The sequence below is a fragment of the Dysidea avara genome, chromosome 13 (assembly GCF_963678975.1).
Source record: "Dysidea avara chromosome 13, odDysAvar1.4, whole genome shotgun sequence".
Lineage (NCBI taxonomy): Eukaryota > Metazoa > Porifera > Demospongiae > Dictyoceratida > Dysideidae > Dysidea > Dysidea avara.
Window position 1 is genome coordinate 6,054,294 of NC_089284.1, and position 27,764 is coordinate 6,082,057.

The 27,764-nt window shown below is 37.4% G+C and overlaps 1 protein-coding gene and 1 long non-coding RNA gene across 3 annotated transcripts; one reads left to right on the plus strand and one right to left on the minus strand.

The window, feature by feature from the left end:
• Positions 1 to 1,413: 1,413 nt before the first annotated feature.
• LOC136242442 (transient receptor potential cation channel subfamily A member 1 homolog) lies at positions 1,414 to 27,448 on the minus strand. Of its 2 annotated transcripts, none has more exons than XM_066033866.1 (18): positions 27,202 to 27,448; positions 19,593 to 19,770; positions 17,899 to 18,670; positions 17,366 to 17,549; positions 17,205 to 17,309; positions 17,052 to 17,149; positions 16,853 to 16,999; positions 13,233 to 13,347; positions 11,859 to 11,998; positions 11,702 to 11,808; positions 6,221 to 6,534; positions 5,989 to 6,175; positions 5,517 to 5,537; positions 3,741 to 4,153; positions 2,558 to 2,734; positions 2,431 to 2,499; positions 2,183 to 2,377; positions 1,414 to 1,934 (listed from the first exon to the last, which is right to left on the minus strand). In XM_066033866.1, the coding sequence occupies exons 1-18, from the start codon at positions 27,391 to 27,393 to the stop codon at positions 1,686 to 1,688; spliced, it is 3,663 nt and encodes a 1,220-aa protein (XP_065889938.1). In that variant the 5' UTR covers positions 27,394 to 27,448; the 3' UTR covers positions 1,414 to 1,685. The 2 variants fall into 2 exon arrangements, with proteins under 2 accessions (XP_065889938.1, XP_065889939.1); XM_066033867.1 differs by lacking the exon at positions 27,202 to 27,448 and adding an exon at positions 26,551 to 26,779.
• LOC136242174 (uncharacterized) lies at positions 20,450 to 22,202 on the plus strand. The gene is made up of 3 exons (XR_010694497.1): positions 20,450 to 21,127; positions 21,184 to 21,248; positions 22,034 to 22,202. It is a non-coding gene; the product is annotated as an uncharacterized lncRNA (long non-coding RNA).
• Positions 27,449 to 27,764: the final 316 nt, after the last annotated feature.

Genomic DNA, 27,764 nt, shown 5'->3' on the forward strand with positions numbered 1-27,764 from the left:
ACATACAAGCTACACCTACTTGTTGATATAGCTAAAGGTAACTATTCCTCAATAAGTGACACAGTACCAATTGCTATCAATACATGTTTTAATCTAGATGTGCTAATGGAGATATTCATGTCAATGGCATACAACATTCCACATTAACAGAAAAGAAGAAAAGACATGCATACAGTTGCAATAGTTGTGCAAGCAACACAATAAACACTGCATGGTGTCACATCTGTGGCTTTATACTGGGGAATGAAGGGAGCCACAGCACTGTAAGATGACATCACTACAAAATAATAATGGTGAGGAGTCAGTGGGTTTGAGTTTAGTAAAATGTTCAGGATCCCAGCTATTTGGCCATTCAGCACGTGCTTATAGACTTCACGCTACTAGAAGATCAAGCCATTTGCTGAGATGTTTCCTGCATTCAGCAAATTTAGTGCCAAGATTCTGACTTCATGTATTTATTTACAAGCTATATAGTCTCCTCATGTGGGATAACAATCCCAATACTTCAGTACCAATATGACCTACTCAGTGCATGCGTTTACTGCAATGCCATCTTCTGCATTGCTTCAATCCACAACAAACGTTTGTGAAACCTTGCAGTAGATTGTATTTATGTTCATCATTCAGGCAAAGCTGCACAACTGAGGTGAAGTAGCTCATTGGGGTTTAATTGTGGAGCATGTGTATGAAGATTGGATGAAGCTGATTTTCCCTGACTAATAAATTTCATAGCAATGTGCAGTATGATCATCTGGTACTACCTATATAGTGGATCCTTGTCATCATATCATCAGTGGTTTCTGTGCCATCAGATGCCATCTAGCTCATTCTTGTGAGTCTCACCACATACTTGATGCTGATAGATTTTCACCATTAGAATTTTTCAAATTTAACAATGCCGCTCAGTTGTAAGTATGTGTTATATGAAGCTGGTACAAACTGATGAGGAGAAATCCAGTAAGAATTTCTTATACTCAATGCTTGTACTTGTCCTGATCCTTACCGCTCAATATAGTGGCTAATTATAATACAGATCCTGAAATACTTTACTAAGTTAGTGCTTACTGTCCTGGTCTGTTCGACTTATAAAGATGTATAAAATAACACCTGATGACATGCGGCCGCAGCAAAAACATACTAAATAATATCAGGTAAGCTGGCCACAGTAGTTGCAAGTCACAGCTTGTTACCATTATTGCTATAGCATAGAACATCACCAGTAAACTTCACATTTACAAGAATTCTGATACAACATAATGTACGAATCCGACTTGATGTTACAGCAGCCTAACAATATAATTAGTTCATATATGGAGGCTTACATGATGTTCTGCACTATAAACTTGTCAGTGGCCACAAACATTTGACTATTATGATAGTACTCTGAACTTGGGACTGTTGCAGACAGTTAATTTACAAAATTGTAAACTCATATGTTGATGTATAGCATGAAACAATTATTGATGAATGCATAATATGTGATACAGGCACAGAGGCACTGATACTGACATACACACTATTAACACGCTCGTACCAAAACTACATTTGACCTCTAATTTGCACCATATATCAAAATCAGTAGCTACAAGCTATATGTATATTTCTCAGAAAAATAATGCAGCATGTTATATGACAACAATTGTAGCAAAATAAAATTGTAAATTTGAATCAGTTCAAATGGTGGCTTAAAGGAGATCTGGTACTGGTAAAGGTAATTCTAGTCCCTGATTATCCATGATCTCTGTGTTCTCATCACATATCATCTCATTCTTGTTTATCTCACTATCTTCGGTAGTAACCACTGCACTGTTACTAAGCTTGCCCAGTTGTAAAGGCAAGTTCTCAATTGCTTTGACAACAAACTCTCTTAGAAGGTGCATTTCATTTTTGTGTTGTTTGAGCTCTTCGCTAATCTCTACCAAAGGATTCTTTTTCTGCAAACAATTGTAAACTTGCAATCACCCAATGCATGTGTGTATGAGGATGGAATGCAATATGGTTGCCATGTGGCATTATAGCTTGCATGTTTAAGCTATTGTGAAAACAATTTGATAGTACATCATTTTACACAAAAGGACAGAAGTTTGTTTCTATATAACATGTCAAGAATATCATAATTGGCTTTTGTTGCATATGTGTAATGTGTTCTAACAGCAACATACATGCCTACAGTTAGTCTTACTTGATACTCTTCCATAAGATTTGAGTTTGTTTCATTTGACTCATTAATTGCCTTCACTTTGCTATCAAAGGAACTGCTTTGCAGGAAAGGTATCTTGGATAAATTTCTGTGATTTCTTGTTACCACTCTGGACTTTTCTGAGAAATAAAGCCGAACTGATGGCAATCTTTCCTCGAGTTCTAGAACCGAGCTAATCTGACATAAAAGATAAAATTGAACTATGGAAATGGAGTGTAGTGGGCGGTTACCTGCAGTGCAAGTTTTGTGAGGTTTGCTTTTTGCAACTCTTCTCTGGTATCACCGACAGCCAAACCAACCTGTCAATGAAGTAAATCACTTTGCAGTGAATTATAGCTTAGCATCACCATAACTCACCAGTAGGTTGTTGAACAGTACTGGCATTATAATGACAAACACAATCCAGAAGTAGTATGCAAAGGGATAAAACACATCTCGTTCAATGAAGTTGTCAACAAACTCAAGTTCCCCAGTTGTCATCATCATGGATTTGAGAAATGTGGTGAAAATTGTTTCAAATGGATCATGTTCACCCTGTGTAGTGAAAACTGGCCATAAAGAACAACACGTTTACTGCAAAGGAAGAGGTGAAAAGTTGAGGATGCTCATGGGTACAAATGTGTTTTGTTGAAGTGCTTCAGCAGATAGAAGGAATGTGCCCTAGAGAAGTTTTAAAAATAGGCTTTTGGATTCAGTTTTATAGAAATTTTAACAAGATGTTTATACATAACACCTAACTGTTTTTATGTGACTGATCTATTAGAGTACTCAATCTTTGTAGAAAAAATGTTTGTGCGTGTGTGGAAAGATAGTGTCAATGTTGGGCTTTTTTGGTCTCGAAATTGGAATGAAAACAATTTAAATCCTTTAATAAGGAACAATTGGAGGGCAAGTCTAGTGGCAGCAGCAGCCGCTTGTGTGTGTGTGTGTGTGTGTGTGTGTGTGTGTGTGTGTGTGTGTGTGTGTGTGTGTGTGTGTGTGTGTGTGTGTGTGTGTGTGTGTGTGTGTGTGTGTGTGTGTGTGTGTGTGTGTGTGTGTGTGTGTGTGTGTGTATGAGGCAGCATAGCCAAGTGGCTAGTTGTAATATAGTGGCTAGTTGTAATATAGTAACTAGTAATTGAGAGGTTCTGGTAATGTCCAGTTGTTATTATTGCATGTTGTTTCCTTGAGCAAGAAACTTTACTCACGTGGCTCCAGTCTACCCAGCTGTTTAATCGGGGACCTTGTGACAACTGGAGAAGCAGCCCACCCAGCTGTAGCATCAACGGACACCTGGTGTTAACAGGGAAAGCAAATGCCAGCTGTCCATGCCTCACACAGTGGGTGAAGGTCCAGACTACTTAGGGTGCCTACACCTTCACTTTGCTTTGCTTTGTGTGTGTGTGTGTGTATGTGTTCGTGTGTAGAGTGGGGTGGGGAAGGGGGGGGAACTATTGCCACCACTGTACTATTGATACTAATTATGTATATGTGATATTCACGTATTAATGATGATATGTTATTATGCAGTAGCTAAAAGGATACAAATGGTATAACTTACTGGTTTATGAAGCAATAAAAACAAAGGAATCCCAAATGAAGCAATCAGAAGTACAGGAAGAGCAATTACTTTCAGAAAGGAACGAGTGATGCCAAATAGCATATTAATAGGGATGGCAGTAAAAGGAATACTTCTCATCAGCAGAATAAAATTAAACCATGCCAGGAATACAACCAGACTTCCAAGTTGCCATTGAAGACCACTTGGACAGAAACAATCATGAAATTTGTTACTGATCAAAAAGCTAATTGTCAATGCAGGGATAGTTAATTGCATATAATTATCCCATTCTTTCAGATAGTCCAGTTTTCTGCTTAAAGCTTGCAGTCCCTCCACTATTAAATTTACAACAGAAAATAGCATCAAGATGGCCGTGGCTGCAATAAGGAACTCTCTTTTTCCAGCTGATAATTCTGCATAATAAAAAAAAATTTACTTGCTATGTTTCTATTGCACATGCAATTTTCATACCATAAATGTGACCTAACTTTGTGAAACTAAACATTTGGGCACTAAACATTTGGGCACATGTATATTTCAAATGGTAATAGGTAGCTCACCAATTTTGGAATCTGTGTGAGTGGAATTTTCATTGATAATGAAGCCATTTATGGCCTTCAGAGCATTTGGAGTACTAGCAGCATCCTTTACAATTTCCCATCAGTTTAGATTTAATATACGTATATGTGTCAGTGACCAGATTTTACAAAACCAGTCCAAATTGCAGCATACCAGACAAAATCAAACTAACACCACCACTCGAGGATGGCTTTAAGAAACATCTTTTTCTGGTGCCGTGGCAAGATCAAATGGTGGATTCTGGCCTTATGAAAGACCTAAGAATCAGTGGTGTACTGGTGGATGGCCTGACTTGTATAGTTGGCCAAATGTTTTCTGTGTTGATTTTGCTACATATCTTCCACTAAGAAGCCAGCACAGCTCTGTATCCATGTGTCTGGACTCCAATCACGGTCTGCCTCTATTTTGAAGTCTATCTCTTGCCCACCTCACCACCCCTACCTTCCACCATGTGCCCCTTATACCCTCCACTCCTTTGTGAGCACACTCAAGACTCATACTACTTCGTTTGAACTACTCAGATTTCTAGCAGGAAACTCTACAAGAAGCTACAAGTACTAGAGGTGGTCTGAAAGGTAAAAAAATTGATGCATCACTTGTGTAAATTTATGAGTGTGTGCTGACTATCCTCGCAATCTTAAAACTGTTCATCTCGACTTCTTCCAAGACCTAGTCACATAATATATACTTGGTTGGGTATTTCAGTACAGCCACACTTGTGAAAATATCCAAGTTACATATCTACCTGACAAGTGTGGCCGCTGTATTACTGGTACTCACATAGGGGTGGAGGTTGGGTGGTAGAGCAGGTGTAATAGCTTAGGTTCAAAATGGATGAAGGTAGTAATGGCAAACCCCAGGCCCTATTACACACACCTCTGGACGTGGTCACATGCAGCTCTGGATGCACATGCATAATTAACAGGTTATGTTTTGTGTGACACTCCAAGCCAGTAATCCAGTAATTTTAGTGCATTTACTACTGCAAAGTAATTACTGACTATTTAAATTCTTTTTTACGTGCCAAAATGTTCAGTGTCCTTAGTGATAGTAAATGCATACATCATGCATGTATGTATGAAAGATGCTCTACTAGAAGAATGCTTATTATAACAACCTAGCATATATTCACTATATAGCTCTGGTTATAGTGTGATTAATGAAGTGCAAGCACAGAACACACATGAAGAAACTTACCAGGACAATCTTCAGTAAGATCTATATACCAAGACAAAAAAGTAAGAACATAAACGGAATGCATGCTATTAACATAGGGCTGCAATTTAATATCTGGACATTTGAATGTCTTAATAACAAGCTATTATGAGTAATACAAAAATGCTAGAATTCAGCCGTATGTTGCCACATACATACCACTTTGCTCCTAAAACACATGTAAAATTGATTATAATTGTCTTTATAGCCAGTTGAAAATAGTAGAACAGGTCACCTAAACCATCTTCACTGTATGCGACTGCAATTTACTAGTAAAAATATCTGATTGGGATGTCAAAATTCTAACAAATATCCAAATGAATTGAATATTTGTTGCAGCCCTAATTACAAAAATTTCGTCCACTGTTGACTATATAGCTAACAAGTGCATAACATAGATAATGTTCTTGTACAGAATGTTAATTACAAAATCATTTTAATAGCTGTTTCTTACTTCTTCTTCTGCAGATGCTACCTCTTGGGTTAGGTAGTGACAACACGTAGGAAGTGAGGAAGCTCAGGAACACAGTATATAATACAATTTGTAGCAGTTTAGATGGTAGTGTTATTCTATTCCATTTGTGATTTATCAACTCAGTTACTAGAGGATGTTGTAGTAATTCAATTCTTTCTGACTCAACCTAAGAAAAATATGTATAAATATACACGTATAATTACTTTGTTACCATTAAGGCCAAGGTGTGGTTACTCTTGTCATAGACACGAGGTTTCCAGCTGGAACTGTACTCAAATGAAGAGTTTGGTTGTTCAGACACAAACAAATCATTTTGTGCTGGCTTGTTCATCATCACCAGAGGAGTATCATTCTGTCGCTGCTTTGATTTAAATGGTAGAACCTTTTCTAGCATGAATTTTCCCACTGTTCCAAGTTTAGGATCATCAAAGTCATCAATGAACTCATAGTTGTATGTTATGTGTGTAACTCCACCGGCTCCTTCATTAGCCATAATGCACTTGTCCATGATAATTTTGGCCATATCTATGTTAGCAAGTACAAGTAAAAGTTAGGAATCAAAGAAATAAAATGTAGTGAAACAAGGGAGGTTGCCTACACCGATATACTAGTGAACATAGCAACCTCCCTTGTTTCACTACTTCTTCATTTCTTTGATCCCTAATCAAACTTAAAATTCCTAATTTTACTTGTATTTGTTAGTTTTATTTTTTATGTTACATTATTACGACTAGTGAACCTGCACATACTTGCATTAGAAGTGCCAGGCTTATTGTTTTAATCTGAGCGTGCACCCCAATTATCATTATTGAAATAGTGCAGTGGCCATTACGCTTCATTTTCAACTGTGTTCAGGCCACTATACAACATTACAAACGAAGAACACTACAAGAAGGACTTCTGCAATCAATCCATTCACAATTGAAAACTTAGAAAATTCCCATTACAAACATAATTATTAGGAAGCTATCATGCAGCTATACTGTGAATTTGACACCTTGCACTGTCAGAAAAGATAAATAGAACACAAAGGAGGATACAGGTAACATGCATTCTATGTACTGTGGTATGTCAAAAGGCACCTCAGGCTGAAGCGATGTCAAACAATGAAAAAAATCAAGCCTATAACAATAGCCATTATCATGTTATGCTTGTCAGAAGGCATCAGTTAGTCAGTCAGTCAGTCAAGCAGTTGCTAGGCAGTTGGTTGAATATCCCTTTTGGAAACATTTCAGGTCATACTGAAAGCACTTTTTGGCTTGGCTATACTGTAATTTGCTTTTTTTCGCTGTAAAATAATTTTCGTATGCAAAATTCGTACAAAAATTTCTTGCACGAAAATTTTTATACAAGATTGAACTACTCTAATACAGCAGTCATTCACGTAAATCATATGAAAATATTTTTACATGAAAATTTTTATAATGAAAAATTTTTGCATGAAAATTAAGCAAATTACGGTACCTAACCAATACTGTCAAGGCACCATTAAGATATTGTGAGGCTGTGGTGATATTTTTGGCCAGAAAAGTCCAAACCTTCATAATTCCTACTCTACAACAAGTATAAGAAAAAAATTGGAATTTTAAACTAGATTAGGGACAGTGTATAATACTGCAATAAAAAGTACTGAAACAAGCTGGATCGGACTAGTACATAATGTCCAAATACTGTAAAACAATAAGAAGTGAATATCCCTACTGTGCATTGAGTGTAGCATATTCACTTCATATTGTTTTACAGTATTTGGACATTACGTACTAGTCCGATCCAGCTTGTTTCAGTACTTTTTATTGCAGCATTATACACTGTCCCTAATCTAATTTAAAATTCCAAATTTTTTCTTATACTTGTTTGTGAAGTTTTTTTTGCAAGCTCATGACCACTAAATATCTGCTGAGTTACTCACAGCACTATTATACTAGATTATGACTCATACAATAACAGCTGATCAGTGGGCATGGCTCTACATAAGCCTGCAGACAATAATGGACGTGGATTTGTGCATACCTACGGACTGATGAATGGATGTGGCTACCATATGTCTACAGACTGTAATTTACGTAAGTGGGCGTGGCTCACGAAAGAAGCAGAGCTACGCTATGACGTGTAGTAACACGTCCACATTTAATTTAGCACATGGTGTCAGACCCGAATAATCTGCAAAGCAGGACCTGGATGACCCAACTCGGTTTAACATTGTTACTAAATAAACTATATTTATTGACCTACACATTACTATATAGTTTGCCGTGAGTTGCTTTCTCTGATTGATATCAACAGCGAGTCACGTACCAGGCCCGTACCCAGGATTTGGGGTTCTACTTAGACATGGTAGGTGTTTATGGCAGCGGGGGTCTGGGGGCTGTGCCCCAAGCCGCTAACAACAGTTTAATATTTGACTTCTCCTAACTGTCCTAAAATTGATAGTACACACTTAATAACTCCAAAGAACAGTTTGTAAGTGTATAATTTGAAATCAATCTCAACTTCAGTATGTGCAGCAACTACACATGCATGCTTGGGTTAATTTTAGTAGATACGTGCATTTCTTCTATGCATTGAAATAATCAACACATGAAAGTATCCATAATTTTACTATCTACTTATCACTGTTTTGCTCAGTACTCCTCTACTCATTAATAGCTATTATTCTTTTGTGTCACACTTAAATGACATGAGCTATTTAGGTCACATGTGACTTCTTGGCTGTACTGTACCGTGACAATGTTGTGGTTTCTTAGGAGAGAGACTTAAGTAGGTTTGCAGTGCACATGCAAGTACATAGCTAAATACACAAGGCATTTTTCCAAGGTGGTTCACACATTTGGTGGTGATTCATAAATGCAGGGGTCTTTGGGCATAGCCCACACCACTGACACATTTTAAACGTTAAATTACTTCAAAATTACATTGATTCATGATTTCTTATTGTATGGTTAATCCTTTATCAATTTTATTACAGCTATTTTAGCTTCAGAGGGGAGTTTCCAGAACCCCATGCATGCCTGCCCGCTCATATACACCCCTACACATCAATGAAAGAGCTAGGACGTTGCAAATATACTAATGCAGATAGTTTTTATTGTGAACTTCCTTGCTATATAGTTAGCTGGCCAGCACTATCCCAATTTTAACTGAACATCAAGAGCATTACATGCGCACAAGCATTTCTCAGGTATACTAAGCAGTAATTACTATTTGTTGCCTAGCAGTTATATAAACACAGATCTCTTCAGCTACATCAGTACGATTCATTAAGGAGCCACAAATTATAATTTGGGTTGTCTACACTTTACTACTAATAATAGTAGCTAATCTGATTATTTTAGCCATGACTACATATCTGAAAAAATAGGTATAGCACAGTGTTCAGATAAGCACATTATAGAAGAGGTTCAGTTAATTGTTTGAAAGCTTTAACCATGAATGATTAGAGTATTTGAGTGACTGTTTTGTTAGAGCATTTAAGTGACTGTTGTATTAGAGTATTTTAATGACTGTTCTATTAGAGTATATCGACCTGTTTAGCAAATTTTCATCCCCATGCACCCAGATCTTAGCTGTGTAGAGGTGGGGCTTAGCTCCACTTTAGTTAACATCTCAGAGCAGCCTTCAGTGCCCTACATATAGCCCCTCTCTACCTTTCAGGTGCCCATGTCTTATACGCCAGCTTAAAATATTTTATTAAAAATTGGTAATCCTGGAGGGGGGTTCGTCCGAACCACTCGAACCCCCTCTGGTTACGGGCCTGCGTACGCGTGTATTTTTAGTGCAACCGGTGACCACGTGTATTTGAATAGTTTGATGCAATATACACTGGTATGGAAGCCGTACTGTAGTCTATTAACACTCAGCGGTAGAACCTTAGCTGATGGCCATGGTAAAGAAAGATAAAAGGTAAGACAATAGCACAAGCATTGTATGCTTATCAATATACCAAAGGTTTTTTCTGAAGTGAACTAGAAACGTTTCTGCAAAAAAATTAGGGCTGTAGCCACTTTTCCGCTACGCTTGACTGAAGGCGTCAGGCAGGCAGGCAGTAGAAAATTCTGTTGAATAATTTTTTTTCTAAATTCTGTAGCAAACTTGACGCAAATGTTTCTGGTCGATCTGAAGACACTTTTGGGCTTGGTTTTACCCAAACAATACTGTCATGTCGTTGTGAGGAAAAATCGAGGCAGGTTTTTGGGTTATATTATATCATGGATCGCCCCCCACACCTTTGATGTCCCTATATACAGTACTATCGTACTGTATGATACTATTGTATTGTATGACATACCACACAGAGTTATATCAACACTTATTACGAGCTCTTATTGGTTACAGTATGTGGCAAAAACACAAGGGAGTTGTTAAGTATATTATGCATATGGTCCTTGGTTCTGGTTCTATGATGCAAGCATGCAGGCTCCAGGGGTAGATTTAGGGGTGGCTCAAAGGGGGTCTTGACCCCTTATTTTTGAAATTTCTTTAGTTGAGCTGTAACCAGCATGAAGACTTTATCCAGTGGTGTTTTATCACCATATTTGTGACATACAGCTGTGGAATACATTACGTAGCATGGGTGATCTCTATCATTGATGTCATAGCTACAGTGGCAAGCCCATGTGTTAACTAAAACCCACAATCAAATAGTAAAATTATGACATACGAACATTACTGTTTTATTAGAGTGCTCACATATTAAAGTATCACAATGTTTCAGTTACATAAAAGTGAGGAATACTATGTTTTCACTCCCATCAATAATTCCACCACATTGGAGGTACTAAAGTTTTCTACCAAAGAGCCTAAATCCTTGCATACAACAGACATCAACAAGCAGCTAGCTGTTGGTTTCAACAGATACTTTCTTTAAAGTCTTACACATATATTGACGCCCTTTCCCTCCTTTTTCAAAGGTCTTGATCCACTCCTGTGGCTTAATCAATGTTTAGAACCATGTACATTTGAAATAATTTATGTGCAGACAGATGTACTTAGAATTAATTATGTATGGATGCTTGTATATCTTCTTAGTATACCAGAAACACAATATTTGTGACTGAATTTGACAAAACCAGGCTTCGACGCACAAAGTCTCGTTAGGAGATATGGCGATTTTAAGTAATCATTGTGTAATAACTTCCCAGTGCCTACAGCTGTGCAAACAAAATTTGCACCAAGTATACATCTATTTACTAGCTATCACTGAGTGGGTGTATACATTTCTGATACCCAAAATTAGCCCTGTTTTTGGCAGCTTTTCTCGAGCGGGTAATAATATCACAGGTGGTAGTAATAGGGTGGGATGGTGGGGGGTGGTGGGTGGGCTCAATATAAGGATATAAAATGAAGCAAGAAGACGATTGGAATCCAGAGGCCAAGTTTTGGGCCCTCTATGGCCCTCCATGGCCCTAAAATCACTCCAAATTGACTGAGAACACTATTGGCGAGCTCTCTGTGAAGTCCCAGCTCACTACACACCATTATCACAAAGCCATGGCCATTCAATGGCGCCAATCTCCCACTTGTGGCTTTGACAGGGTCGGAAGAAAGCTGCTACAGAAACCAGACTTGCCAGTCCTGAAGGAAGTACATTGTGGAATATGATAGTGTATTAGGCCAGCAATCGATTTCTGATAAAAACGTAAGTTTGATTTTGTGTGTGGAAGCCTTGTTATGTGAAATCCGGTCACATTCATACCTGGCATATGCATAATAAGCAGTCTCATTGGGGTGATATTATCTTTAGTGCACATTCTCATGGCTTTGTCCCAGTGATCACTAGTAATAATTTCTAGTGCAATCTCCCTAAAGAGTTATGTTATATAATAGTGTTGATGATGTAGTTGTACACTTACTTGTAGCCTTTTACAATGGCTTCAGCCAATGCATTGTGACCTGCCTCATTGGTCAGTGTTACATCAATTCTGGGATAGTCTAGTAACACCTTCACAACTTTAATGTGACCTTGTTGTGTAGCCAACAACATAGGAGAAACCTATAGATAAAAACAGTGGTGAGACATAATAGTGGGCAACATACATAAACAATTATTTAATCCAAAACAGCCAATCTGTGAAGAAGGGGTGCAGTCTTGCAGGGCTGTATAGCCAGACTTTTATCTGGGTAGGATGTATTGTGCGGTATGATGCAGGATTACATCAAGGTGTGCAAAGCATGCTGAAGCTATAGGGGTCTGGGGGAATGCCCTCCTACTAAAAGGTTTACTTTGGTGACATTTCAGTCAATAAAACAACGCAATTTCTAGGAAGTAAATGCAAGCTCAAGACTAGCTATATGGATTACATCTGGCAAAAGTAACTACCCACACTGCTACTGTAATTATACCATCTGTATCTAAATTTATTGAAATGTCACAGTGAATATGGATGGGAAAGCCTCTCAGTAGGGGGCTGCGAGGGGCAGTGGAGCAGGCCAAAGAGTGCCTTGACAATTAAATTTACACATTGCATGAGGTTGAAGGAAAGAAGAGATGGAAGCAATTCATGGGGTCCGTAGGAAAGTTTTTGTACTCTCAGTGTATTTTAGATTTTTTGTAAAGAAATGTAAAATGACTGTTCTATTAGAGTGGTTGACTGCTCTGTTAGAGTGGTTGACTGCTCTATTAGAGTATCTTGATTTTACCCTGCAAGCATTGAATATGCAACTTGGAGCACTTAATGTTACAACTTAATTGAGTTTTTAGTAAACTGTAGCTAATAGACTTTTGCTACTAAAAATTGGACTTTTATACTGACCTTTTTGCTGGACCTGTATACCGAAATTGCGAACCTTTTCTTCAAGAGGATGCATGGTTCTTCAGAACTCCCTGAACCTGCCTGCTTACAGGCCTGAGCCTAGCTAGTATGAAAAAGATGTAATATCAAAGGTGGAGACCAAGAAATAGTTGCAATGATATTAGCTGTATATGTGTAATGTGATTGACATTATAATAATTCTGATTGGCTGGCCATTTTTTCTACAATGAATATCAATATTAAAAAAAAAAAAACTTAATTGGGAATGCAGCAAGACTGAATGTAGAGCATGAATCAATGATAAAGGTCTATTATTAAAATTAAAAAAATACATTTAGTTGTATTAGCATTCATTCCAGATATAACTCCTCCAGTTGCCGGTTACTTTTACTTTCATGAGCACTCCCTTTTTTACAGCCAAGGTGTTTTTGCATAGAGGATATAGATTGCACACAAACAGTAATTTAAAGTCACCTTCAAATCAGCATAACTTCCATTACAAGACACATCTCGACCAAGTAAGCAGCTCACAATGTGATCATGACCATGGTAGGCAGCACATGACAATGGAGTGCCTAAATTTCCATTGCTACATGAAATGAGAGAGGAGCTAATAACCAAAGTGTCCAGCATATATTGATAAACATATATATATATATATATATATCTTATATATATATCTAATCCAAAACAGCCAAGCTGTAAAAAAAGAGTGTGGCCCTCAAAAAGGCTATCATGAAAAATCATGAAAAAAGATGTGAAATCCAAGGTGGCGGCCAAGAAATGGCTGTGATGGTAGGTTAATGGTAAAAATTTTAATAACGACAATTCAGGTGAATTTGGTGCCGCTTGGTCTTGGCACAAAATTCACCTAAATTGTCATTATTAAAATTTTACCATTAACCTACCATCACAGCCATTTCTTGGCCGCCACCTTGGATTTCACATCTTTTTTCACCATAGCCTTTTGAGGGCCACACTCTTTTTTACAGCTTGGCTGTTTGGGATTAGATTTCACTTCTTTTTATATTTGTATATGGCCAGCTTTGGGGATTTTTAACCTATCCTTTTTTTTCTTTACCACAGGAAGAAAAGATGAAGTAGATGTTAAATACTTTAAATATTTCTGATTTTATCAGTGAATGTACAGATTATATATATAATACATATATTTATTACAGAACTCTCTACATGGAGGTTTCTTTGTAACTGAACACTCTACAAGATGACTTCTTCTAGCTGATCTCTCTACAGGGTGAATTGTTTGCAGCTGAACTCTTTACAGGGTGATTTGTTTGCAGCTGAACTCTCTACATGATGGTTTCTTTGTAGCTGAACTTTCTACAGGGTGACTTCTTCTAGCTGAACACTTTACAGGATGATCTTTTCGTAGCTCAACTCTCTACAGGTGATTTGTTTGCAACTGAACTCTCTACATGGTGGTTTCCTTGTAACTGAACTCTCTACAAGGTGACTTCTTCTAGCTGATCTCTCTACAGGGTGATTTGTTTGTAGCTGAACTCTCCACAAGGTAATTTCTTCTAGCTGATCTCTCTACAGGGTGAATTGTTTGTAGCTGAACTATCTACAAGGTAACTTCTTCTAGCTGATTTCTCTACAGGGTGATTTGTTTGTAGCTGAACTCTCCACAAAGTAATTTCTTCTAGCTGATCTCTCTACAGGGTCAATTGTTTGTAGCTGAACTCTCTACATGATGGTTTCTTTGTAGCTGAACTCTCTACAAGGTAACTTCTTCTAGCTGATGTCTCTACAGGGTCACTTGTTTGTAGTTGAACTCTCTACATAATGGTTTCTTTGTAGCTGAACTCTCTACAAGGTAACTTCTTCTAGCTGATGTCTCTACAGGGTGATTTGTTTGTAGCTGAACTCTCCACAAGGTAATTTCTTCTAGCTGATCTCTCTACAGAGTGAATTGTTTGTAGCTGAACTATCTACAAGGTAACTTCTTCTAGCTGATTTCTCTACAGGGTGATTTGTTTGTAGCTGAACTCTCCACAAAGTAATTTCTTCTAGCTGATCTCTCTACAGGGTCAATTGTTTGTAGCTGAACTCTCTACATGATGGTTTCTTTGTAGCTGAACTCTCTACAAGGTAACTTCTTCTAGCTGATGTCTCTACAGGGTCACTAGTTTGTAGCTGAACTCTCTACATGGTGGTTTCTTTGTAACTGAACTCTCTACAAGGTGACTTCTTCTAGCTGATCTTTCTACAGGGTGATTTGTTTGTAGCTGAACTCTCTACAGGTGATTTGTTTGCAGCTGAACTCTCTAGCTACATGATGGTTTCTTTGTAGCTGAATCTCTACAAGGTAACTTCTTCTAGCTGATCCCTCTACAGGGCGATTTGCTTGTAGCTGAACTCTCTACATGGTGGTTTCTTTGTAGCTGAATTCTCTACAAGGTGACTTCTTCTAGCTGAACTACGTAGTTGAACTCCCTACAAGGTAACTTCTCATAGCTGATATCTCTACAGGGTGATCTGATTGTAGCTGATCTCTATACAGGTTACTTGTTTCTAGCTGATCTCTTGAATTCTTTTCAGGGTGACTGCTCTATTAGGATGACTGCTCTATTAGAGTATCTCGATCTCGCACTTGCTACACCAAGTTGGATTTCGTGTTGTAACTCCGTGGCTTTAAGTCTGATTCTTCTACACCATTGAAGAGCCTTTCTAAGATGATTACTCCATCTGTACAGCGAATTTCAAAGCATTACCCCAAGCGGTTTTTCTGGTAGGCCTGGCAAGTAGTCGCTTTTTTATTAGCTAATCTCGATTGCGTAATTGTTACACACTGTTGGTTTTTTCGTTGTATCTTCCTGGTTTTTAGCTCGATTTCTTTCAAACTACAAAAGGTTTGAGGTTCAATAGTTAACTTATTCACCCACCGATTTTCAGCTTCTTCCCATAAGCGGTTTACCCTGTAGGCGTGACAACATATTGGTGTTATTTTTCGTGAATAATCGCTCATAACTCTTTGCCTGTTTATCGTATTCCAGCTAAAGTTGATACAGAGATGCGCCTTTATACCCTCCTTCTGTGTGCCAAATTTCAAGGCATTCGGATATGGCGTTCGCGTTTTATAGCAGTTTTTGTAAGTGTGCGAAAAGAGGAAGAAAAAAACAAAAAAAAAAAAAAAACAGAAACTAAGCCAATTTTTGAAGTCGCATATCTCGGAAGCGATTTCGCTCAAATTTGGAATGTGGAGTACTGAAGCTGGAGGGCGTATCCACAGCAAAAATCGTCTTGTTTTATCAAGGCAACACAGGTACGAAAATTGTGTTTTCGTTTTTCCTGTCAATGCACTCACGGGTGTTGCGCGCTGGCTTCTTGGGCGCACGACACATTACCATGTGTCTTGATATATACACACACAAACATTGAGTGGTGGCTAAAACTGATTTGAAGTGACTATATTCAGTTATTTTAAAGCACAACATATTTTTTCCTTTACAAATTACATAGCCATGGTCTCAGATATAATAGTGTGACTGGATCACTGAACTATGTATTTACTGTAGTCTAGACACAACAGAAAAAACCCTCCATAACATAGAAAAAGATGTTAGCCCCAACAGGTCTGGCTCTATACAGTGCAACTTCACCCTCTAGGGATCACCTGATCTTCAGATGAGTCCACAGCTTTGAAGTTGTGAACAACATCAACTTAAAACAGCACTTCTTGAATTTTGACTAATGCATTAGAACACTCACTATTCTAATAGAAAAACCATTATCTGAGTTCGGTTAACTGAAACTGTTGAATTCAGATAACTGCGCATGGTTCTACTGTACATTTTTACCTCTATAAAAGGTTCAAATCTGCATGCAATAAACAAGTCTGTCTGTCCAGACAACAATAATAATATTATTCACTGTCAAAGACATAGGTCTAATTGGCAGCCGGAGTCCCTTTTAACTACGTCAATTCATCACCAAAGACTGTGAAAACTCTGTATGATGAATAGGAACTGCAAAGGTTTACATCTGTGCTATGTGTCATTTGATATCTACTACTGATAACTGCAATTTTATACTCTATGGAGTATATGCACTAAATAGTAAGCATATGATACCTGAGTTCTGGTGATATTAACCCACTCTGTAGGAGGAACTGAACAGTATTGAGTTGTCCATGGATACAGGTAATGTGTAGAATATTGTTATTGTCTTTATCCACTTTAGTGACATCAGCACCACCATCTAGTAGTTCTTTAAGACACCTACAAGTACAAATGGATGAGTACTGTCATAACCACATTAGTATATCCTTACTGGAGATTGCCATACTGTGCTGCTATATGTAATGGAGTACGATGGTCTTTATTTTGAGAACACACCAGTCCTTCAGTTACAGAGCTACTTAGTAAGACCTGTGTAAGATAAATACTGATTATCTAGAAGACATCATTAAACCAATTATCATACATGTATGGTCCTCAGAGAACCTGACTTTGCTGCAACATGCAGAAATGTGTTTTCTTCATCATCCACAAATTGAGTAGCAGCTTCTTTACCTCTCTCAATAAGGGCCTAACAGAAACAGAATAGTAAATATCCTGAATAGTAGTGTGTAATAATTATAATACCTTCACCAATGAGGTGTACTCTTTTTCAATTGCCCATTCAATAATGGACTTGTCATTTGTAGCTTCAGCGTGAATGTCAAGTCCCAGGTTAAGCATAACAGAAATGATTTCAGCTTTTTCAGCTTGGATTGCCAACATAAGAGGAATCATTTCATTATTATCTCTTGCAGTAATGTCAGCTCCACTGTAGAGAGTATACACAAATGTATCACATAAATAGAGGAACAACAGTAGAATCCATTACATATAGACACTCAAAAATGAGGACATCTCCATAATACATGTACAGATGTATAGAATTCTCAGAAAATCAACTGTAAGGACCTTGATTGTCCATGTTATACAAGTTTCACGCTGAATTTCATTAGAAGCTTTTCAATTGTTATTCAAAGCACAAAAAATTATCAATATGTCTATGCTTTTGCTAATTGCACTAATAAAATTAGCTGAAAATTTATACAGCTGGTGTGTTATTCATGCATGCTTTACAATTTGAACAGAGTGTAGGCTTTGAGAACATTGTTAAACTTTACCTTCTAATAAAGACAAGTAAACTCTCTTTGTGTCCCATCATGGCAGCAATGTGTAAAGGAGTTTGACGATAAATGTTTCGAGAACTTAAAAGGGAAGGTGCCCTTTTAACAATAAGCATAGTTGATTCTGCATTATCAGTAGGACCAAACATATGGAGTAGTGTCTCACTCATTTCATTTGTACTCTGCAAGTCCACATCATGTGAAATCAAGAAGTTGATAATGGCAGCAGTGTTGTTGGGAGACTTCTTTGCAATCATCAGTGGAATATTGCCAGCTCTGTCAGCCTGAGTCAATAGGACATCTCTACTCTGTGGTCGTTCCTTGAAGATCAGCTCAACAATACTGGTGTTTCCTCGGTAGCATGCAATGTGTAATGGAGTTGATCCACCAGTGTCCTTAAGTTGAACATCAGCACCATAACGTAACAGGACTAGTGCAATTTCATCATTGCCAGTAGCTGAAACCATGTGTAGTGGTGTCTTTCCCTGCTGATTTCTGGTGTTGACATCTAATTCTCTTCTCTTCACCAATTCTTCAACCAGTTCAACATTCTGCAGTTTTGTTGCAAGAACAATTGGTGATTCATAGGCCTTGTTTGTGTAGTGTACTTTGCATCCTTGAGCAATCAAAAATCTGACAACTTCCATTTTGTTTTCATTCAAAACCTTTTCATCTTCTTCCTCATAACTTGGAGGAAATGAATTGAGAAATTTTATTGCAAGAAGTAATGGAGTATCTCTGGTCTCATTGTTAGTGGGACGCTCAATATCTACATGGATTATAAAATCATTTGCAATACTTTTAAACAACAATGCTGGAGCCACAAAGTATAGTGTATTCCCACAGATCGTAATATGCAGATGCACTCTCAAATTACCAACAAATTCCTAGTGCCTATATAAGCTTATGTTTTACTGGTATGCATTATTATACAACCAAGTACTGATAATAATAAGAGATGTGGTTATGATTATGCCATAAATGTAATAATTTATGTGAAAACTCAAAGTCCTGCGAACATGCATGCACTAACCAGGAATATGATTCTGATGGACAAAGGCACAAATATACAATATTCATGTGCTTCATCCTGGGGTTGAAGAGTTGTACTGCTTCTATTTAACACCGCTCAAAACTAGACTGACATGCACACAATTAAGCTAGCCCAGGAGTCCTATTTTGTTGCTAAACTTTGGAGGCTTGTAGGTGATGGATTGGAAGCATTTGCCAGCCCATCACTTGTGAAAGAAGGTAGTTAGTGCGTATCAGCTCAAATATGTTTTGAACTTTTATGTAAAGAGGAACTATTCAGCTAGAAATTTTGCATGATAATGTAGCAGCTAATAGACCAACTTGAGATACTGTCCTAACTTAGCAGTCATATGTCTATTCTACTGACATGCTTTATGTATGCATACTTCGTAGTTAATGTGTATGATTATGTAATGTATGTGTGATTATTGTGCAATAGCATGTGATGGATAGCTACTAAGTAGAAATTTAACCAGGACTTTTAAACACAGCATTGTTGTCACACAGCCAAGCAAGCAGCATACATGTATACGCTTACAAATAATTATGACAAAATTATTGAGAACTCGGAAAACATTTTTTACACTTCAATGTGTATGATAAAGTTGCATATATCCAAAGATGCAGAAACATCATTTTTTAACACCTGCCCAACGTACCTGCTCCTAGTTCAATCAAGGCTTCAATACTGTTCATCCTCTTGTACATGACTGCATAGTGAAACATGGTATAGCCAAGAAAATTGTACATGTTGATCAGAGCATCATGAGGTATTTGAACTTTGCCAAATTTCAAAATCAAATCCTGCAGTGTCTCTACATCTCCATCGGCAGCAGCCTACAAAAACATGTGATATATTTAGACAGTGTATGGTTTATCAGTTTACACTGACGGAGTGTAAAAACAATGAAGATATAGAAGGGGCATGATCTTATGAAACTTTGTAGCTATAGTAATTTGTTTTGTAGCATACTAGACTTAAAATCACTATTTTATATGGTATTCCCTCCCCTATAATTTAGCACACCTAAAGCATTTTTGTTGCACGTAAATTGTGTTGCTGTTAAACCTGATAACCATGCATTCTTGGGGTATCAAACAGTGCAGGTGTCAAAAGAGTCACGATTGCAGCCATTGAGCTTGAAGCTGTTAAATTATGGTCGAGAAAAGTTTCTGAGAATGACTAAAACTTAGTTTTGTAGCTAGCTATGTATCTATGGTCCTAAACATACAGGTTTTAATTGCAATCCATGCAGTCTTGTTCCATACCAGGAGCTTATGAGCCGCTGAATGTGGCTTCAGCAGCTCATAAGCTCCTGTCCATAAGTATTAGCAAAAAATGAAGTATACAGTGATTTACTACAAGAACTAGATTCACATCTCCTGTGTAGTCTTAAATTGTCATTGCAGATCCATCACATACTACATTAGCAAAAAAATGAAGTCTCTCACCACCTGCCTCAATTCATGAAAGTTGCAATTGTGAATCAGGTGGGCGGCTTTTCATTGCAAATAAAATGATAACTGAATTTTGCTATGATATAGGATAAAAATTCAAGTTACTCTACACAGCTTTATATGTTTAGGCCAAGCAAAGTTTATTCATCACTGCCTGGTAGTACCCACATATATGTATTTCAATAGCTATTCGTTATTTTACCACAAGATCACTATATAGTAACACAAGGTGATAGTGCCCCTGCATACATCCTATATATGGACTAGTTACCTATCAACATACAAACACACACATGAGTACGTGTGCATATGTGTGAGTATTGGTGATTTACTGACTCTGTATAGATTGAGATTTCCCAAATTCCTGACACAAACAACCTAAGAAGTTTGTTGTTTGGTTGGCTCTCTCAGAAGCGCCTTGCTCACAGTGCCAAGCTCTGTTGGCAGGACAAGGTCCATCAGGATCTGAAGAAGTGTGGAGTAGATGAGTCATCTTTGGTATAAAGAAGCCCAAGATCATATCAGATGGAGATCTTTTTGTAACGAAAGGCATGATCAGCACATGATAGTGCCACTTTTAAATAAACCATTTATTTTTACCACCTGCTATTGATCTTTTCAAACGAAACAATTAAGACATTGTAAGACACAAATGTACTACTCATCATTGACAGAAAAGAGTGAACATATCCTCTGTTGGACAGCATCATCCCAGGATGGCTGGCTTCAAGTCCAAGTATGAGTGTTTGTGTGTCTGTATGTGCACGTGTGTAATATTTTACTTTTTGTCAGTACTCAAAATTAACACAATACTTTTCTAGTGAATCAGATCAAGACACACGGTGCTGTGTTGTAAGGTTAGGACTGCTCACCAATATGTGGTTAACCAGAACGACATGCAATTTTTACACATGTGTATAGTTCTGTGGTCCCTTCTCCAAATAGGAATATTGCATTGCTACCAGGTAGGGAAGGTCACACACCAGGCTTGAGTGAAATTTTCCTAGCCATTTGCAAGATGTGTACTACCAAAGTTGCTTTACTTTATAGTCATTTTAGCACACCTGAAGCATGAAAGTGGCAGGCATACTTAATAGTAACTACCTACTTTACAGTTTACAGTAAGTATACCTTGTGTCTGGTATTGTGATTTTTAAAAGTCTTAGTGTACACTGCAAGTCAATTATAGACTTTAGAACAAGGTAAAAATGAAAGCAAGTCTCAAAGCCAGCCATAGGCTGACTTTAGGGCTTAAAAATTTTGAAGTGATGTCCATATGCCAAGCTGATAAAAAAAATATTTGGCCTTCAAAGTTTAATGTTGAGAATCAAATAAAGGTGGATCAGCCAAGAAATAGTTGCATATATGTTAATGACATCGATAATAATATAACAACATACTAATTCGCACTATAACATTGCTGCAGCCTTGTCTTAGCTGCCACCTTTGGTTTCACAACTTGTTGATAATCCCAGCTTTTTTGAGGGCCGCACCCTTTGGCTTGACGTGCCAGCAACTAGGTAACAAGACACCAATCATGTTTCTATTCATCCATAGTGATTCTATCTTGTAGTTGACTCAAGTATGTACAGTATATATATTGTAAATATATATGGTGTATCATCATATTACATTTCTATAGTGATGAATGAGTTGCCACTGGAGACAAGCTTGGTACGTGACAGGAGGAGCTTCTCTCTTTGTATAATTTTTTGTTTCATGTTGAGCTGACACTTCAGAAAACAGTTTAACAAAGACAAGTATCATATAGTACTTTTGTTTCAAGTGCCATGCGAATATAAATGTTAAGAGGCTTCAAGACATTTTCATTCCATTCGTGGATTATTAAACATTTATAAATGTATAATAATCCATGAATTGGATCAGTGACCACATAGTTATTAATCCAAATGGAGAATAGCCAGTAGTGTATGTCAATTAGTTATACCTTGAATTTCTTCATGTCATTGATGATGGCTGGTCAGTATACTGGTCAACAGGCATTATACACTAAGAATTTCCATTTCAAGACATAACAACCATGTAGGCAATTCAGGTTTACAATATTTGGATCTATAGAAAAGCATTAATCATACAAGTTCATATTTCTAATATGATATATAAGCATGCTATACAAGGAATTAGAGTCACGTCATCAGATCTCAGTTAACCTACTTCCTTTTTTTCTTATAAGAGCATACTTTAATTTCAGCGAAAATGGCAAGTCCTGCATGACAAACATTTTGAATAGCTACCACCCCACAAAAAAATGTCTGGTATACTACGTAAATGATTGTGTTGCTATTAAACCTGATACCTATGCACTTTTGGGTTATCAAACAGTGCAGGTGTCAAAAAGCGAGTCACAGTTGTAGCCAATGAGCTTAAAGCTGTTCAAATTATGGTCAAGAAAGGTTTCTGAGAATGACTAAAGCTTAGTTTTGTAACTAGCTCCATGTGTTGTTAAGTGAATCCTAAGTTATTGCTATCTATGGTCCTAAAAAATCAATGTTTAATTGCAAACCTGTCTTGTTCCATGCATATTAGGAAAAGGTGAAGTATACAATGATTCGCTACAAGGAATTCAATCCACATATCTCCTGCTTCCCTCCCAATTTTACCTATAAAGAAATATAAAAACATCTGGCACATGAGGCCATGGTAGTCACACTGTAAGCAAATCTTAATCTATTCTTAAGTGGTAAATTGCATGTATGGTGGTCATGTTACCGTGCAATCTGACATTCTCTCTTGGGTAAACAGTTAGTGCAAGTTTCCAAGAGAATCCTTTTAAAAAGAAAGTCACGTTTACACATGAAGCAATGCAAATGAAGCCTTTTATAACATGTCCAGATATAGCTTACAAAGAGAAGAATAGAACTATACACATCTGCATTTCCCCAAATATCAAGCAGTACAGTGGTACTGTTCAATTCAATTAAGCGCGTCGCCTAAAATACCGTCTTTAAAAAACCATCCTAGAGACATCTTACATGATGAAAATCACCTTTATAGCTAATCCATCTAACACCAAATACAACATTAAAAAATCAAGAAAATACTTATAAGTGGCCAGATATAGAATTTTTTAAAAATCAACTCGAATTTTCATCTGCCAGCCTGCCTGACCAGGCTGAAGCAGTACACAGCCACCATTTTATACCACAATACCAAACTCACCAGTGGCATGTATCTTTTGGGGTTCCAATGAATGTGTGCCCTCTGTGCCTTGTCTTTCCTTTTATCTTCGATGAGGCAGTGGCCAAAAAGGGGGCTAGTTGTGGCCAAAAAGCTAGTTGTAAATGATTTTGGCTATGGTAGTTGTAAAAGTCAGTCTAAACCTATCAGAAAGCATAATGTGTTGTGTCAGTTTTGCAGTCTACTACAGTATGATTTAACTAAAAGTACCTCAAGATCCAATACTGAGATAGTCATTTTCAAAAATTTTCCTTGAGGTCGACTACTTGATTAAAAATTGTCTTACAATCCAACTCAGCTCTATGTATGGTGTTGAATTTTTCTTTACAGTCCACTTATAAAATAAAATTGCCTTAAAATGTAAAAGAAAAAAACAATAGTTTATTCTAAAAGGTTGGTTTTACGTGTGTACATAAATCTACTATTTCTTAGTTTTTATTTTTAATTTTGTCTCTTCCACTTGCTGTTTCCTTAAAATTGCTTCCAGATCTCAATCATTCCTCTTAAATTGCCTCCAGATTCAATCTTATCACAGCTATATTTCAAAGATTTCCTGGGGAGGATATCCCTTTTCCCCTTCACTGCCGCTGTGCCACACAAGCACTCACTTTAACTGTTTGGATAATCATGACAATATATGTCAAAAGCAAACTAATTTAGTTATGTATGTGTAACAACCTTCCTACTACCACCCCCGGTCTCAGGTTATGGCTAGTTGTAAAAAATAGTTTTTTTAGCCACTGCTGAATGAGGTTGGTCGTCTTCTTGTTGATGCAATGAAACCATATGGAGGCATTAATTTTCTGTATCAACACCTTCCTTAAGCATATGCCACAAAATTATTTAAAGCACTTACACTCTGTAACTTTGAGACAACACCCATTAATGATCTTGCTTGATTAATAACAATCGAGTGCAGGGACCACACATCTTATAGTAATCCATTTCTCGATCATGATGACCACACACCCTTATTATTGGTCTAGCTGCAGCTATTCATCATGCTAGCACAGTGAAAATATGAAATAGTGACACGCCCCCTGGTAGGTGAAGGCGGCTGACTCGAGATACTCTAATACAGCAGCCACCCTAATAGAACAGTCACACTTGTATAGCTGTATGCTATAACAATAAACCAAACAGACTATATAGTAGAAATTATTTTTAAAATGAAGCAAGGATCAAAGTGATAAAAAGTAACGAAACAAGAGGTGAATGATGGTATTACAGCATAGCTTGGTGGGAATATCCCTACTTTGTCATTGAACAAAATGATTGTTATAAAATGCCAATGTAAGGATTTTTATGCTGTAATACCATCATTCATCTCTTGTTTCACTCTTTTTATTGCTTGGATCCCTACTTCATTTTTAACATAAATATACTATATAGTTATATTGTTAATGTAATAATTATATTCATAGTTAATTTTTGTTTATTGCATCTAATTTATGTATGTATATGTATGTAATTGATTGGGTGTACAGGCTTCTAAGCCTCAACCCAAATCATATCATAATCATAAATAGTTACCTACAAAAAAGTGACTATATAGTTCAAGTAAATTTCTATCTGTTACACAGCCTGAATCATGGAGAATGTAATTAAGCTGGCAGTAGGTATAGCATATACAGTGGAAAAATAGCAGATCGTCTCAGTTTTTAAAGCATGGTCACTACTAGCAACTAGCTATGTAACTTACTTTTTGGACAGTTGTAAGGGTATAGCTAGTTACCTCTATTGCAGACATTTTGGGACCCAGCATTTTCAACCACTTTTTGCTGTAATACAGAGGTTTTCCTCTTTTAGAGGTAAAAATGCATTGATCTGTTGGGACCAAAATTTTTGCCCTTATTATGGAGGTTTTTTCTATTGTGTCCTTAATTTGGGGAGTTTATTAAGAGAGGTTCCACTGTATGACTTACTTGAAAAGTAACATATATTATTATGTAACAAAAGTAACTAGTAACCTTATATACATGCTAGAAGCCTATAGCTCCACTTTGATTTTATAGTCATCCTTCCTAGTATCTGATACAGTTATCAATATGGCAGCCATATAACTACACTTTTAAATAACTGAGCTACAGTTGAGTCACTATAGAATTTTTATCACTATGTGATAGTCTATTACAAAAACTTTTTAGTAGCAGAAAGTCATACAAGCTGGGATGAGTGGGACAAGAAAGGACATGGAAGCTATATATACTCTAGTCTGGTGCCGCCAACCCTATTTTGGGCACCTATAAACGCCCTGAAAAGTAGGGTCTGGTCTGTTTAGAATCAAGGGAAAAAAAAAAGGACCATAGATATTATACGTAACATGGAAACGCGCATAAATAATTCGTCTATCCTCGTTACGATGCACTAGATGTTGACAGCCTGTTCACAGGCCTTTTCTCTTGGTTAGGTAGTAGTGTAGACATTAATTTTACATTGTCAGTATGTTATGTTGTGTACTAAACAAGAACACGGGTGTTTGGTGATATCGGAGGTAATACCATTGGGAACAGGTGGATAGTGGTAGGTGAATATCTCAGCAGCACTATACTACTAGTCAACTAGTGATGGCCGTATTTGCATTGCCTATTAAATACTTGGTAGAGAGAGAGCCATCATTACATGAGAAAATATGTACAGGAATGAAAAAGAAAGAAGCATGTGTGACCTCGGACTGCATGCGACCACAGAGTAGGCTGCCTAGAGCACCACTGTGGGCATGGCAAGGTACAAAAAGAGAAAAAACACACACACACAATTAACACATACAACTACAACTACAATTACAATATTAGCTAACTAAGTATCTAGTTCGGACACCACTCTTTACGCTACAATAAAGCTTTAACAGAAGTCTTACTCTGCCAGACAAAATGTAGCGCCTGTTTTGGCTTTGTTTTATCGAAGCGAAAGAACTATACAGTAATACAACTATATCTGAGTAGTCTATTTACATCGTACCTGTTATAAGTGGTGCAAGCAACAGAATAGAAGCGGTGCTGAGCATTTAGTTTCTTCAGGAAAATTACAAAACTGTTCCGTAACACCATAATTCAATTTAACAACGAGAATTTTGCCACCCTACTGTTCGCCAAGAGCCAATGTGTCTAACCAGGTTAGCCTCCAGTTAATGTAGGTGGTAATTTGCCCAGCTGTAAATGACAAACACCACTTAGCAGCTTACAAAAAGAGCAAAATACTCCAGCTGTAATAACCTAATTTATTTCGCGCACCGTAACGAGGATGGGAAACATTTATTAGCTAACACGCATTTATATGCGCGTTTCCAATCCATGTTACGTATAATATCTATGGTGCCACCGTTACCGAAAACTGGTGCGTCCAATCAAATCGCAGTAATGCCAATTAGCTAAATGCATTGTGGCCGCACGACGTGAGTAAATACTGGGACGAAAGTCACGCATCCACAGCCTAACATCAACCGCCCAGCATCACTGTCGTGATTGGATTCTTCGCTATTTGGTTAATGGTCCTTAGCCCCTGGAATGCCAGCTATAGGACACCTTAATAATCAGGACACTTTTGCCGGGTAGTCCCAACCCAATTAAGGTGTCCTTACATAGGGTTCACTGTAATCCTCTAATACTATACCTGCATTCCATCCACTAGTATTTCGTTTTTCAGAACGTTCGCATCAATTCTTGGCTGCGATTCTCGACGGATGTTGCCTCCCTCCAATTCTCCGACGTCTTCCCCTTCTTCGTCACTTTGTGGCAGTTGTGAACTATTTGTCGAGTCATCAACACGGCCATCAGCTTGAGTCTGTGTAGGAGTTGTAGCCATTTTACACGCAACTTTGGATAGCCTTATCACTACGCCAGTGTAGTAAATTATGCTTGCACAGCTCACGTGCGTGCATATGCAGGTATACCGGAAGTATAGCCTATATGTGACATAAGACCTAAGTAAGGCTAGCACAGAGTAAAATGAACGTGTTGATGATTTGGATGATGAGGCCATAATAAGAGAGATGATAATGCTTTTGATGCAGAAAGAATTTGTCCAATTAGCTAATTAATTAATTAATTTTTAATTATATGTAATGTACAGGACTCGACAAGCGAGTGTAAACGTACATAAAGGTGTAGTGTGTGTGCAAATATTATTAACAGTTAATTAGATCCTTAAAGTTTTGTAATGTTGTACAATTAATT

Coding starts and splice junctions, on each gene's coding strand:
- LOC136242442 (XM_066033866.1), bottom strand. CDS start 27,393: ATGGCTACAACTCCTACACAGACTCAAGCTGATGGCCGTGTTGATGAC. Junction 17,550..17,898: donor TTACTTGTCTTTATTAGAAG/GTAAAGTTTAAC, acceptor TACTCTCTACAG/TGGAGCTGACATTACTGCAA. Junction 2,378..2,430: donor TCACAAAACTTGCACTGCAG/GTAACCGCCCAC, acceptor CTTTTATGTCAG/ATTAGCTCGGTTCTAGAACT.